Source organism: Manis javanica, chromosome 1 (genome assembly GCF_040802235.1).
Source record: "Manis javanica isolate MJ-LG chromosome 1, MJ_LKY, whole genome shotgun sequence".
Classification (NCBI taxonomy): Eukaryota; Metazoa; Chordata; class Mammalia; order Pholidota; family Manidae; genus Manis; species Manis javanica.
The window spans coordinates 234647170-234661798 of NC_133156.1; the positions used below are offsets into that span (position 1 = coordinate 234647170).

General features: G+C 49.2%; 2 protein-coding genes across 8 annotated transcripts in view; one reads left to right on the forward strand and one right to left on the reverse strand.

The window, feature by feature from the left end:
• ROCK2 (Rho associated coiled-coil containing protein kinase 2) overlaps positions 1–2061 on the forward strand; it is a 171186-nt gene extending 169125 nt beyond the window's left edge. For 2 of the 3 annotated variants that reach the window (XR_012122700.1, XM_073216509.1), the window contains exon 36: positions 1805–2061. The gene's annotated coding sequence lies outside the window, so the exon portion shown is untranslated. The remainder of the gene's footprint in view (positions 1–1804) is intronic. The other variant, XM_073216536.1, reaches the window with a different exon arrangement.
• SLC66A3 (solute carrier family 66 member 3) lies at positions 74–13449 on the reverse strand. 5 transcript variants are annotated; one of them, XM_037026554.2, is made up of 7 exons: positions 12772–13032; positions 9979–10061; positions 9832–9901; positions 7355–7412; positions 4839–4959; positions 2828–2869; positions 74–1408 (listed from the first exon to the last, which is right to left on the reverse strand). In XM_037026554.2, exons 1-7 carry the CDS (start codon positions 12912–12914, stop codon positions 1317–1319), a joined length of 609 nt encoding a protein of 202 aa, XP_036882449.2. In that variant the 5' UTR covers positions 12915–13032; the 3' UTR covers positions 74–1316. The 5 variants fall into 5 exon arrangements, with proteins under 5 accessions (XP_036882449.2, XP_073072645.1, XP_036882452.2 ...); XM_073216544.1 differs by lacking the exons at positions 7355–7412; positions 9832–9901; positions 12772–13032 and adding exons at positions 10354–10605; positions 13164–13437; XM_037026557.2 differs by lacking the exons at positions 7355–7412; positions 9832–9901; positions 12772–13032 and adding an exon at positions 13164–13427.
• Positions 13450–14629: the final 1180 nt, after the last annotated feature.

The window sequence follows — 14629 nt, forward strand, 5'->3', positions numbered from 1 at the left end:
GAGAACTCTTCACCTAAGATAGTTTTTTCTTAATGGAGTTGCTTCAGGCAATGAGAAGTAGTAATACAAAAAGTGTTCTTAAAGAAAATATTTATTGGACTAAAAATCTTCACATAATTTATATTTTTACTAATAGTTACATTTATAACTGCATATGAAAAGATTCACTTGGGTTTTTTTTAAATGACAACTATGATTTTTAAAACTATAGAATGAATGATTTATTATTTATTTTTAGATCCATGTTTCTTTTCCTGCTGGTCCCAAGCAGTAGTTCTCAAAGGATTGAGCACAGTTGATATTTTAAAAACTACTTTACATAACTTAAAACTAATCACATTGAAACAACTGACAGTTTTAAGATTCAGCAGAGTTCAAAATATGAAAATTTTTACATAGGAAGCTAAAACCTTTCTAGTAAACCTCATTTACTTTGTATAACAATGCCATTCAATAAGAAGTTGAAAGTTTTTAAATGTTAAGGTTTATAAACTTTTATAGGAAAATACAGTATACAATCATCTAAACATGTTTAGAATATGATAGTATAGTAAATAAAATGCATAAAAACTGGGCAAAAATCCAGCAATAATACCTTTTACTGCTTATATTTTCAAAACCTGTTTTTTTTGAGTAGGTGTAGCCCTTTTTAAATGGCAGCATGCCTGAATCAGGAAGTTCACTGGCATTGCCTTATGGTAAGTAGAGACTGCAGGTAGAAGTACCTTTTGTTAGGAATTAAAAGCACAGTATGAAGTTAAAGGACTGCTCTGGTGAAGGAACTCAAGTTACATTTTGGCTTGCCTGGAAAGCCTTGCTATAGCCTAAGGATTATATTATGCTGTATTATGATAGAAAAAGGCCATCCTGTTCTGTGTTACAATTAAACAGTCCCACAAAGTGAACCCTAGTAGTTCAATGCAGTTCCACTTCTGACTTTAAGCAGAATCCCACCCCATGTTCACTTATGCTGTGGAAAGGATGACTTTGATTCCAAACACTGAAAAACATGTAGTTAGCTTTTTAGAGAGAACTTGATCATCTCAAAATGGGCTTCTTGGACGACTTCCATCGATCATCAGTCTTCAAAACTGCAGGTGCTTGAGCCCTACCTTAGCCTAATGAAGTGGATGGAGAGGTAGGGAAATGGACATTTTAAACGAGTGTTTAAGTGGCTCTTTCATGTCTAAAATACCTTTGGCTTCAAAGTTTCTGAGACAACAAAATTTATTAAAGACCATGATTTAGTAATGAGCTTTTTTTCCCTTTGGTCCAGTTATTTGAAATCCACTGTGTATATAGGTGTAATATATCCATCATTCAGCCTTTTCAGCAGTCACCCGGTAGCGAAGTACTGTAGCTGTTATCCATATATTTAAAGCCAGCATAATCACAAAACGTGTAAGCACTGAAATCAGTCAAAAAGAAAAGGTACCTATTAAAGTTACCATGTTATAAAACAAAATCAACTGCTCTGTAGAGGCCTAAATACAACGTCACCCCTAAAAATGAAACTTAGAACTTTGCGTCACAAGAACTTCTGAACAACTTTGGTTCCATACATATCTGGGAGCAGAAAAGGTAGCTTAGAATAAGTTGATACTCTCCTGATAAAGAAGACTTGGGAGATTAAATGTATCTGTGTGGTTGTAGAACAACTTCTAAGACATTTATGTTTAGCTAAAGGATCAGCTGTCACCTTGGATACAAGGCAAATCACAGAACATTCTCCATCTATTAAACTTAATCTTTAATATGCAGGATTATTGTGCTTAATTACAGTTCGACTCTTCTTTCTATGCAGAGAATTCTTCCAAGTATTACAGAGAAGACCCAGGCCTGTTTCCTTTCCCTTTCCCCACCTGACCCAAGTTGATGCTGTGACCAAAGAGCACTTAATCCTTCTCGCAGAGCTGACGGGGAGTATTTGAGCCGGAGATACAGTCTGCGAAGGGACTAATAAATGCATCCCAGTGTTCTGTAGCAGTGTTTATTTCTCAAGTAACAGCTTATTTTAAAGGGTCTGTGCACCAGGGACATACTCAGAGTGTTCAAAGAATAGGTGACACTGCCTGTTCTAATCATTTTCCAATGTGCATGCTTGATTTGGGAGTTGAAAATTCAGCCTAAGGAATTGCTAAATTCCTTTTAGGTTTACCCATGTATTTTCTCCATCATAGTATCTCTTCTTGAAAAAATAGAACAAGACATGGAGTCAAATTACTATGTTACTCCCCTACTTAAAAAAGCCCCTCTACCACTTATGGGCAGTTTTAAGGCTCTGGACCACTTTGGCCACTGCCACTGCCTCCCCTCTCATTAGACTGACTCCCCACTCTCCCTCCAGCCCCATGGGTACTCTCTGCTGTGAAGCCACGCCTCCTCTCTGCTTATGACCTTTATACCTATGCTCCTTTCAGCAGTCTCTTCGCCACCTCCAAATCTCACTCTTCCTCAAATTTATCTTAGTTCCTCCAGCTAGCCCCTCTTTCCCTGTTAGTTGCCCATCCTGTCCTACTCTTTCAAAATCTTTCACAATATTTTCCAGTAGTTAATTGTGTGATAACTGTCCATTCCCACTACTGGAGTAGAAGCTCTACAAAGAGGAATATACTATCTTGTGCATATTTCATCCCAGGTACTACATGAAGTAGATGCTTCCTAGTGAATGGTGATAGATGAAGACCAGGAATGTATTGTTGCTGGCCTCTAAATTTAGAACCCAGTAGAGCCAAATTGATCTGTTAAACCGCAAGACAACTTACAGATGAAGGACACAAATGGCATAAAATTCAGAGGGAAGTGAGCACAAAAATATTTTGCTTACTTGTAAGATCACTGGTGGTCATTAAAGTCGTTACTATTCTTGCTGTAAGAAAAAATTCAGCAATAAATGTCAACTTCTCAGACAGTACTTAGCTAATGTCTCTCCATGTTAAATATAGGAATATATGCCGGCCGTTCTTGAAAGATTTTGGTAGTAGAGGATACTAAATTGTTCTGCATCTCATAAAACATCTGAAATCCAGCCATGCGGCCTACCTAGCCCAGGGGTTTTGAAGCTGCTCATAAATGAACTTCTTCCTAGAAGGTATTTCAGTGCTGCCCAGTGAGGGCAGGGCCCCTTCCACTGACAGGCCTACCCACAAGTCACAAGTCCGCCACCCCAAAAAGCAACTTGTGAAAATCTCATTTCCGTATGGAGCTTCTGGTAAGGTTTCATTTGAAGTAAGTCTCCCACTACAACAATTAAATGTAAAACAACAATGTTTTTAAATCACTCAACTCTACCTCTTTGTTTTATAGATATTATACTGATAAAACCCAGGCCCAGAAGGCAAAGTTTCCCAGGGTCTAACTAGTACTGTTCAGTTCAATTTTTCTCGTATAGCATTTCACTTGGCAAACTCTTAAGAAGCCAGGGTACCCGTAGGGCTGACACAGTGCAGGTGCGGACGGCTGGAGGGCACCCCTCCCTTTAAACAAGCCTGCCTCTCTTGCCCGAACCGCCCATGGGAAGCTCCCTCTGCCTAACACTGCGCTTAGTGTGTATTGGCATGGTAGCTTTTTGATTTTCCCTTCCAAGTAAACTAAACCCTCAAAGGCAGAGACCAAATTGGAAATATTCCATTTCCAATTTTGATACCAAGGCTTTAAACACACATGTGAATACCTGATTAGCAAATAAATGGAAGTGTTGGGTCTTAAGTAGATGGAGAGAAGACTCCATCCATTTAGGAAGGTAGCTAAGGGATGCTCAAATTCTTAAAAAGGCTTAATAAATGCTACATGGTAGTGCTCAGTTCCAAAGTGAACTGGGCAGTAGAGACCGAAGGAAATTAGGGTAAGTGCTACAAATGCACACTTCATTCATTTCTAAGTCAGTACTGAAGTTGTTGACTCGTCTATCAAAAAGGGAAGCCAGATGTACATTGTTTCCCATAAAATTACAAATCTCAGTTTATCATCCATTCAACAAATACTCATGTGCACAGCATGCAAAATAGATTGAAATGTAATACACGGTCCCTGCAGTTACAAGTTCTTAAGATTTCCTAAAAGAAAATTTAATAAGCATCATTTAAGGATGAAATTACCAGAAGATAAAATTAAGGTGCTAATAAGTAAATTTTATCTGATCAGCAATTCCAGAAATCATATTACCCAAAAACACTTAAACATTTTAAAGCTAAAAATAAACACAAGAAATCTCACTTTTAAATAACTTTGGACATAAAGACCCCTACCAGCAACCCTGAGTGGAGAAATTGGTCCCTTAAGATGTAGAAGGAACATGAAGAGGTGTAATTCTAATACCTAAAACTAGAAAATCTAATGTGATTGGCTCTGAATTTTTTTAATGTTTCTACCTAATATGGCATATATGTATTTTAGATAGTCCCAAATGAACAATGGGAATTCTTAAGACCAAATAATATGGCTTCAGAAAACTCCACTATTATAAGTTATATTCATTCTCAAAGTCAATGTGTGATTTTCATCTCAATCCATTACATCATAAAGGTTCATATTTTCAAAACAAGTTAGTGGGTTCAGTGTAATCAAGTTCTTGATGCTTTTTCAAAGAACAAGGAAGACTTACTAGGCCAGATTTTGGAGCTTTCACTTTTTTTAGCAACTGGAATATGGATCTTGCATGGAGAGTGGTCTATTACATCAGCCTTGTAAATATGGATCCACTAGGAGAGTCTATCTGAAGAGCTATTTGCAAAGGAGTAAAGCTCAAGGGACTCACACCTGGACTCCAAGTTAGCACACTTCTGGATAGACACCTGAAGCCCACAAAGGACACCCGGCCACTAGGGTCAAGTTCTTACCCGCACAGGTGTAGGAAGCGAGGCTCCACGTCAGTGCGCTCACAGCTCCCGAGTCCGCGGTCCTCCACAAGTACTGGAGCTGAGCGAACTTACTGGCCGCACTGATGAAAGTACATAAATGCTGTTTGCACACACAACAGAAGAAAGTTAGAATCTCTCAGTTAAAACAAAAGAGCACCAGATAGTGAAAGCGCCTTGAAGCCAAATATTCAGGTCAAGTAATAACCAATTCGTACAAGGTCAAAACCCAAGTTTAGTGAAAAAGAATGCAACAGTGAGACGTTTATAACCCACCGATTCCACTGTTAGAGATAGCACGGCAGCAGCTAGTTTGAGGTTGAGAGTAAGAATGACTGCCTGGTCAGGCCTAGCTCCCCCACCTGCCAAAAGGGAGAAATACACAGGTGCAGTGTCAGCGTGTGGGGAAAGCCACAACTCAAAGCAGCCCCCAGAGGTTCAGCCCTGAACCTTTGGCCATTCTCCTGTGTCCCTTGCTGAGGCACTCAGGCCCTCTGCTGCCCTGCAAGGTCAGAAGCCTTGTCGAGTTAGTCCGCTGCTCTGCAGCGCCCTCCACCCTGTGCAGGGCCCCGCCAGCCGCCAGCCAGGAGGCCTGTGAGCGAAAAGGCTCTTGTGCAGTTCAGGTGACCTGGGTGACTGAGGCGGGGCAGACTCAGGGGAAACAGCTTCTGAGGGCCACCGGACCCAGGGCGGCACCGCCAGTGGGAGTGGGTCAGGACCAAGGGGCACAGGAATTGGAGGTCAGAAAGTCTGCACACAGGGGTTTAGGCAGGGCTCTGCTCACACGTGCCCTGGGCACAGCCTGCGCTGTGGTAGGCTTGGCTGAATGGTTATCCTAACAGTGCCCGCTAAGTTCTCCACCCAATCTGGCTTCTGGGAGAAAATGCCATCTCTGGAATCAGGAAGGAGTTTTCTTTGGGGGCATAATCAAGGCCTGGGCAATCTCATTATACCCATTCAACTGCAGACTGTTAGATTTTTCCAAAGCACAGAACAGGACCGGAAAGAAGAAGGGAGCTTAGACTGTCCCAGGAATCACTTTAAAGTACTTTAAGCCTATCTTTTTGTGAATAAACTATATGAGTATGTGAATTACCAGTTGCATGGAAACGCTTCATCCATCTCAACTGGCACTTGCTTTTGAAAGTGACAGACCTGTACACCTCCAATAATGTGAGTTTTTCATGAACTGAAACAGCACCCCTCCCCAAGATGACCCTAGGGTTTTCTGCCCCCTTGTGAGCTCTGAGGCCCAAACATTCTCTCTGCAGCTTTGTGATCGTTCAGCCAGCCACCTTGTCGCTGAGGCCCCAGTGCCCACTACAGATAGGCACCAGGACACACATTGCGGACAGCGACAGCCCAGAGCCCGGCATGCAGGCTGTGGTTCGTGAGGGAAACAAGCTATACTTTATGATCCATTGGAGTATCAGTGTGGGTTAGACTAGAGCATTCACTGAGAAGGTGGACACGAAAGAGACAAAAACCCTGCAGCCTTTGACCCTGCACCCTATTCCTGATAAGCCTGGAACCCCGGAGTCCTGGGATGGAGTTCCTCAGGGGGAGGCTCACGATGGCCTCAGCACCCCAACTAACCAGAACCGTACCGATTCGACCAGCAGCAGCTGCTGCTGCTGAGATCCGAGAGGTGACTTCTTTGTAGGGTTACCAGATTTAGCAAATAAAAATACAGTACACCCAGACAAAAGTAAATTTCAGATCAGCAACAAATAATTTTTTGGCGTAAGTATGTCCTGTGAAATGTTGGGGACATGGTTATTCTAAAGAATTACTTGTTATTATGGCAATACGGCTTATTTGCTCTGCACATCACAAGGTTGAAAGGTAACTAGGAGTTAAGTCCACTTTCCAAAAAAGGGTCACAGACGAGACACTGGGGAGGGTGCCCAGAAGGGGCAAAAGTCATGAGTTTGGGTAGTAGGCAGTGCCTGGTGAATCGCAGTCAGCTCTTTTTCCACTGGTTGGCGTTTACTTTGCCACCTTGGAGAGAAAATCTGTGGTCACACGCTTCCTGACCCACCATCAGAATCCTCTTCTCACGGCTCGGGAATTTCTGGCCCTTACCCAAGGAAAGAAAAAAGTATAGAGCTAAGCCTTTTCCAAGGAGGGATAAATGTTGGTGGGCAAAGTTAGAAAAAGAGGGAGTATGTGGTGGCCAGTATGTAATTACATACCTGATAAGAAGCTCTTGAACTTACACTCAGTTCTGCATTCAGCTACTGACCACTTCCCCAATCTAGTCTCTATGGGCCCCCAAAAAAGGAAGTAAGGAAAAAAACCCATACATTTAAGTGAGAATGATGTCTTTTGCTATTTGGATAGCACTCACTTTCATGCCACGGTCCTTTGGTACAGCTGAAAAGTTAGCAGGTTAAGCATTTGATCTATAAAGTTCTTTGCAGGGCAGGTGGCATGGAGAAGGGGGACAGACAGACTGCTGTTACACACATTTTCTTTTCAAGGGGTAATTTACTTACCAGGGCCAGATCTATGATCCACTTCTGCAGGGTGAGCACAAACCACGAAGACACCAATCTTACCAAGTGCTAAGGGAGTGGCTCGGCTGTCAGCAACACCCCATCCTCCCCACCCCAGCCCCGAACTTCTGGAAACACACCGAGACCGCAGAGGTTACACATGTAAGTCAGCTTGGGAATGGCTCTGCCAGAACTTGTCAGATTAGGAAAAGACCAAAACAGTTTAAGTGAACACCTGCTAGGAGCCCAAAAAAACAGAAGCAGATTATGGAAGAAATTACAAAAAGCCCTGTGTCTGTGGACTCTTCCTAGAGTTGGGAAAAGTGCGGATGATTTTAACTATTCCTGACCTTACAGACATCTCAAATGCAATGTCAAAGCTCTTCAGAGAGAGGTCCCACATTACAGAGTAGGTGTGTTCTGCAAAGCCAGTGTCACATGACACTGTTTACTGATTTGTCCCTTTCCCACTACGGTGTGAAAATGCTACAGCTGGCGTGAGCACTGCTAGGGGACAGGAGGAATGATACTTGATTTTCATCAAGCTCAGCGATGTTGCGAGAATAGAAAGCCCAGCTGGAGAAGCTGAGACAAACTCAGGAGAGGGGGTGGCCAGGTCAGTGAGGGGACAGCTAGGAGCCTCTGCTGTGACCTTGGGAAAGTAACTTTTCTTCTCTTGCCCTTGGTTTGCTTATCTGCAAAGTGGACTTACTCTGGACCTTTTAGTATGGATTTAAATGGACCTTGGCCCTTTCTACTTCCTCAAGGCCTTGTGGCACATTGTAGGGACCTAACCCACTAGTTAATGACAGTATTTAAATGAAGGATTGATATAGATAAGCCCTGTACTCAAAGTCAGAACTAAATACCAGCAACCTGGTCAACATTAGAGAGGCAGCCTGAATCTAGGTAGATGAAAGCTTGTTTTTAGAACTCCCTAATTCAATTTTCAAAATTAATTATACCCACTTTTGTACCACTGTACCTCACTCTATTCATTCCAAATACACATTTTATAAAACTTGACCAGTAGTAGCAGCTTCTGAAGTCCTAGAGATGACTTTTTTGGTAGGGTTGCCATATTTAGCAAATAAAAATACAGGACACCCACTTATAGATTCAGGTGAATTAACAAATAATTCTTTAATAGAAGAATGTCCTGTGCAATATTTAGGAAATACTCTGCTAAAAGAAAAATTCAATGGTAATACGGCACCCTACTTTTTTGCTCTCCCACATCACAACTGACAGGAGCGAGTCAGAAACATCTGGCTGATGCCACAGAGGTGCCACCAACACCAGCATTTCCTAACCTACAGCCTCACCATCTGCAGATAAGTTGTTGCATTTTATTTACAAAGTGAATCACACAATGCTTTTCATCCCTCAAGCACTCTGTAACCAGCTGGGACTAACCTGGATGTGGGAAGGAAAGCAGACCCATGCAATCCCTCTTTTTCTAGATGGAACCTGAGTCAGGGGGCTTATAACTCAATCAAACAGCAGAGGGTCAGGACTGAATCCACAAGTTCCCAGACAGGCTTCTAGTGACAGCCACGATGACTCTGCACTCGGCCACTTGCTCATCTTCTCCTGGGCTCCTGGGACTTCAGTTCTTGCAACTACTCTAAAAGGTAGGCATTCTATCCCATTTCACAGACAGAGCTCGGAGAGTTCATGGCCCATGTGCAAGGCCTGCCCAAGTAGTGGGGCTGCGGCTGCTTCCCACGCCCCATATCCCCACAGCACTGGGGCAGGCGGCCTCTGGCGTCCTTCTTTCCTCCACCCTGAGAATGTGTAAGTAAACAGCTCAGATCAGTTCACACGAGTGGGTGGATTAACCAACAGCCACACAAAAGAATTTCCTAGCCTTTTAAGGAGTGTGAAGTTCAACAAGAGAATAACAGTTTTTACAAAGAGAACTGAAATGAAAGCTTGCCCTGGTTCACAGAAGGTGCCGGGTAAGTGGGGCTATCTCTGTGTTGACGACCACTGTGATCCGCCCGGTGTCTTCACTCTGAACAAGCCATCCGGGGCCCGCCCCACCCCCCACCCCGCGGCGGCAAGCCCACTGGCCAGCGGTGTTAGTGGCATTGTGTTTATACTTTGGGGACATCTTTGGGGAAGAAAGAAATGTCTCCCTTTGGTTCAAGAATCAAGGTGGATGGATGTCACTTTTAGCAGGGGTGCTTCTGTAGCTGAGCACGCTCAGCAGGGATGTGCTAATCTCAGTCCCGCTTGGTCTGTGGGCACACCGGGATGCCCTAGTCTTTCAGGGGAGGCCACCAGGCAGGGACTGCACTGCACTGGGTGCACTGGGTTGAGAAGATGTATTTGCTCACACGGAGTCTTGCATTTCGGTTTCTTTTTAAGTTTAACAAAGGACCACATATCTGGTAAAAGACTCTTCTTGATGATGCATACTATTAGCAAGGGGCACCCAGTCCCTCTCTGATTCGTAGATGCTGTAAGGATACAGGGCTATGTATGGAGCTGCCCGCTTCACGTTCCCGTTGAAATGGAAGACACACAGCAGGAGAATGATGTCTGAAAGGGAAAGGCCCGGGGTGAGGGAAGCCGAGGGCCGCCCTTGGGCAGAGGGCTCAGAGGGGTGGCCTGCTTACCTTGTGCAATGAGAATGGGGAACTCCAGGTAGGTGAGCAGCGGGTACTCATAGTAACACTGGTACCGGAGGAACACCAGGAACCTGCAGAGAGAAGCGCGCTGAGCACAGAGCGGGGAGGCCGGCCAGCACCCGGGAGCACAGGCTCATCAGTGAAGCCCGGAACTTGTCGTTGGAGCGTGCAAACGTCAAGGAAGGGGATTCAGACCAAAAAGGATGCAACGTTCATCTAATTATCTCCAGGATTTTTGGAGCAACCAGTACTGGCTGGACATATATACAAGTCCCTTATGGTGGTCACTTATAAACGACTTTTTTGGGGGACAAACCACACCACCAGGATTAGAAGAGAAAGGGCTTCTGCACCCACGTGCACCTGCCCCTGAAGCCTGGGTCTCAGGCAGTGGCACCAGCAGCCGCCTTGGAAGGTCACACACCAGAACTGCACAGCCAGCAGAGACATCGAGGAGCTGTGTGCCACCCCCGGCGGGGGTCGGAGGCGGGGCTCCTACGGCTGGGCCTGTCTGGGCACCGCAGTGAGCCGAGCCCGGGCTCTGAGGAGGGAGGACATCACCCGGACGATCCCGGTGGCCTTCCGGAGTGCCGCCCAGCTGAGGAGGGGGCAGTGCTGGGAAGGCATGAAGAGCAACCTTCAGTTCCTTTAAGGAAATTCCAGCCCTGAAGAGGATGGGGATGGGGGCAGGGGGTGGGTAAAGACCTCAGGATCCCACCCTTCTCGGGAGAAGAGGCCAAGCTTCCTGGCTTCCCGGCGCACACACCCCAGCCCGTCAGCGGCTCAGACCTGAACCACCCGCTGTCTCCTCGCGCCGGCTGTGAGGCCCCCGCACCTCCGGTCCTCCCAGGGGTGGGTCAGAGTGCCCGCCCTTCATCCGGACCTAACAGCCCTCCTGGCCCAAGCTAGGAGGGCGTGTGCCGATGCGGCCAGGGGCCGTGCCCCATCCGCTCCTGGCCCCGCTGAACTGGGCTGCGGGGAGGAGGGTCACAGGATGGATGGGAGGTGGGGGGCCAGCGTCCCCAGCCGGCTGGCCCTCACCAGAGTAGGCTGGAGGAGGGAGAAGGGGAACAGGGTAAGGTACCCGCCAACCCCTCCCCCACCCACAATATTGTAGATGAGCCTAGAAAACTGCAAGACCCAGGGAGGGTGGGCAGCCAGGAGTGGTGCCGCTGCGTGAACTTGGGCAAGGCGCTCACCTCCCTGGCCTAAGGTTCCTACTGTCTGGAGAGAAAAGCGGTTCTCTCGGGCTGTCAGGAGTGCATGAGATGATGCTTAGACGGCACAGGGGCAACACAGAGCGAGCTCATGAGAAACCCTGTGATAAACTACTGCCCGAGGTGGGCCCAGAAGGCATAGGAGTCCAGTGGAGGGTGCCGTGCCCACTTCCAGGGGGCTTCCGGGAGAGGGTGGCGGCAGTAGGGCGTGGACCTGGCTCTGGCTCTCCGCGGCGCTGGGGGCAGGGGGCCGGCCGACCGGCGGCCTCTGCCCGCACTGTGACCCCTGCAGGACCCCTAGGCCGCCTCCCCCGCCCTGCGGAGGGCTGGCTTTGCTAAGGTGGGCTATTAGAGTGAGCGGACGCGGGCACAGCCTGCCGACAAGTTGCACGAGGTGGGCGCCGCGACTCTACAGGCACCTGCGCTCACCCTGCGCGCGGCCCCTTCCAGCTCAGCCCCCTTTGCGCGGCCTTCCGCAGCACCCCCCCACACCCCCGCCCCGGCCAACTCATCCTCTCCCCAGCTCGAGCAAGCACCGCTGCCGGAGCTGTCGGCCTCCCTCATCCCGGGGCGGGGCCCGTTCCTAACTCTCAAACCTCGCCATCCAGCGGGCGGCCCCACTGCGCAGGGCCAGACACAGCCCGCGGGGCTCACACACCCCGGGGACGGAGGGGCGAGCCTTCCCGACGACGCTTCTCAGCTGCGCGCACCCGGGAGCACCCCACCCCACCCGGCCGAGGTCTCACACTACCCCCACCCCCAGCCCTCACCCCGGCTCCCTGCTACCCCCGATCCCGGGGTGAGCCAACTGAGCTGCCCCTGCCGGCGGTGCCTCTGCAGAGGAGCGGCCCTCGGAGCTGCCGGTGACAACGGGGGCCCGGCTGGCGGGGCGCTCGGTTTCCCGTGTCCTCTGTTTTCCCAGGAATTCGAGTCTTCCCTACTAAGTTATACAACTCTGCCTTCCGCGTTTAGATCTTTAAATACTGCGTCGGGGCACCACTCGGGGTTTCCAGTGGATAAGCGCACTCTTGGAGCAGCCTGGCTCCTCCCTGCCTGTCCGACCCCGGCCCCTTTTCCCTGCGCAGATTCAAGCACCACCCCCGCCCCACAAAGAGCTCCCCTAGCTGAGCAACCTCTCCACCCCACAAACGCGCAGCTTTCAAGACAGAGGGTCCTGAGAATTCAAGTCCAAGCCGTCATCTTGCAGGTGAGGACACCGAGCCCTGAGAGAGGCGGTGACGGCGGGGGCGGCCTCATGCCGGATGTGCACGAGAGCGGCAGGTGCAGGGGGCCTCCTCGAAGCCGGATGGCGGGTTGTGTCACCAACCGGCTGATGGGGGTCTCTGGGGGTCGCTTTCCTTATCTGTAGAATGGGCGTGCGCGGTCACTCCGTAACCACACACGCTCGGGGAGCCGCAGAGCGCGGGGGAGGCGGGCGCCGCTCCCAGCGCAGTCTGCTCGGCTCCCCGCCCCTCGGTGGGGAGAGCCGGGGCTCTCCGGGGGCTCCCAGACCCCTCAGGCCGCAGAGGCCGGGGGGAGAGGGCTGCCCGCCGCACGGCCTTACCCCGCCAGCTCCAGCAGCAAGCTCGGGAGGCTGATGCCCCGCGCGCTGCGCGCCGCCAGCACGGAGGAGATCTGCGGCAGCTTGAGCGCCGCGCACACGCCCAGCGTGCTCCAGTTGCAGATCCACAGCAGCTGCGAAGCCATGGCGCCGCGGGCTGGGGTCGCGGGGCCGGTGGATCCCACAGCGGCGCCGGAGCAGCCACGCAGCGGTCGGCCTTCGCGCCGGCCGAGGCCTTCCGCCTTCCCGGCCCGCCCCGCCCGGGCCCGCCCCCGGGGTCCGCCCTGTCGGAGTCCGCTCTCCGCCCGGGTCCCCGCCCCGGACGCGTCCCGCCCGCCGGCCGGGGTCGGCTCCCCATCTCAGGCCGCCCCGCCCTGCCCTGCCCCAGGTCCGACCTGGTCCCAAGCTGGGGCCGCCCAGCCCGAGCAGCCTGGACCCTCGCTGCTGATTCACTTTCCTGTGTTGAACCCACGCGTGCAGTTCTGAGTCGCCGGGAGACGCACAGACAGTCCCGTTCTCGTCCAGGTTGGGTGGGTACAGACTAAACCCTGGGAGGGCACCCCTCGCGGGGCAATGGAACATTGTTGGGATTTTTCAATCCCTATAAGTGTTTTTCTTGGTTTGTTTTTCTCATTAAGCATTTCAGAGATTGAAACATAACGGCCTCAACAACCCAACTTGGTTTACCCGCGTCCTCCTTGTGCACACGGGGAAACAAGCCCGAACGCCAGGGTCCTCTCGTTTCCTGCCCTCTCCCCCGGCTGAGCGGGGTGCTCCTTGCCAACGCCGGAAGCTCGCTTCCTGGGGGCTGGGGCCTTAACCCCGCTTCAGCACTGAAGAATGAACTATTTTCTTGAGGTAAAACAGATTTCTGTTGCTAAAACAAAGTAATTTAAAGGAGGCACAAAATGAGGGGTTGGGCGCATTTTCCAAGCTCCCCAAATCGTACAGGTACTAAATCCAGATTACGAAGCAGGCAGACACAACAGTGCAGTGCGAGCGTTCAGAACGGCAGGTTCTGCGCTGTGACCCTCAGCCGGACAGTAGAGGCTTTCCTTCTGCTGCTTCGTCCTCCCTCCTGTGCTCCTCCAACCCTCACCGGGCCGCCGTCCTCTTCCTCTGGAAAAGCCGGGAAGGTATGACGCCTTCCCCTTCAAGGCTAAAGGAGAACAGGATGTTCAGGAGGAAACCTTTAGAGAGAGAGAGAGAGAGAGAGAGAGAGAGAGAGAGAGAGAGAGAGAGAGAGTGTGTGTGTGTGTGTGTGTGTGTGTGTGTGTGTGTGTGTGTGTGTGTGTGTGTGTGTATTAATCTGCTTGGGCTGCTTTAACAAAATACCACACTGGCCCCTTAAACAATAGAAATTTATTTTCTCACCCAGTTCTGGAAGCTAGAAGCCCAGAGTGCCAGCAGGGTTGGTTTCTGACGAGACCACTCTCCTTGGCTTATAGACGGTGGCCTTCAACCTGTGCCCTCACGTGGCCTTTTCTCTGTGGGCACACATTCCTGGTGGCTCTCCCTCTTCTTATAAGGACATCAGCCCTATTGGATTGGGGCCCCGTAATTGTGACTCATTTAACCATAATTACCTCTTTAAAGGCCCTACCTCCAAATATAGTCACATTGGGGGTTAGAGCTTCAACATGTGAATTTGGGGAGACACTGCTCTGTCCTATATGTACATTTATTGATTTATTTTCATACCTATATACACACACACACACTCATGTGCATATACATATATACATATTCATATATGTGTGTGTCACATATACACACACCAGTATACATTACATATATCACACATGCACATGCTGAACCAAAATCTTCCTTTTCACAAAACCCTGGATTGCGCACACACTAA

Coding starts and splice junctions, on each gene's coding strand:
- SLC66A3 (XM_073216544.1), bottom strand. CDS start 13,350: ATGTTCCATTGCCCCGCGAGGGGTGCCCTCCCAGGGTTTAGTCTGTAC. Junction 2,870..4,838: donor CGCTTCCTACACCTGTGCGG/GTAAGAACTTGA, acceptor TTTTTCTTACAG/CAAGAATAGTAACGACTTTA. Junction 1,409..2,827: donor GACCACCAGTGATCTTACAA/GTAAGCAAAATA, acceptor GACTGATTTCAG/TGCTTACACGTTTTGTGATT.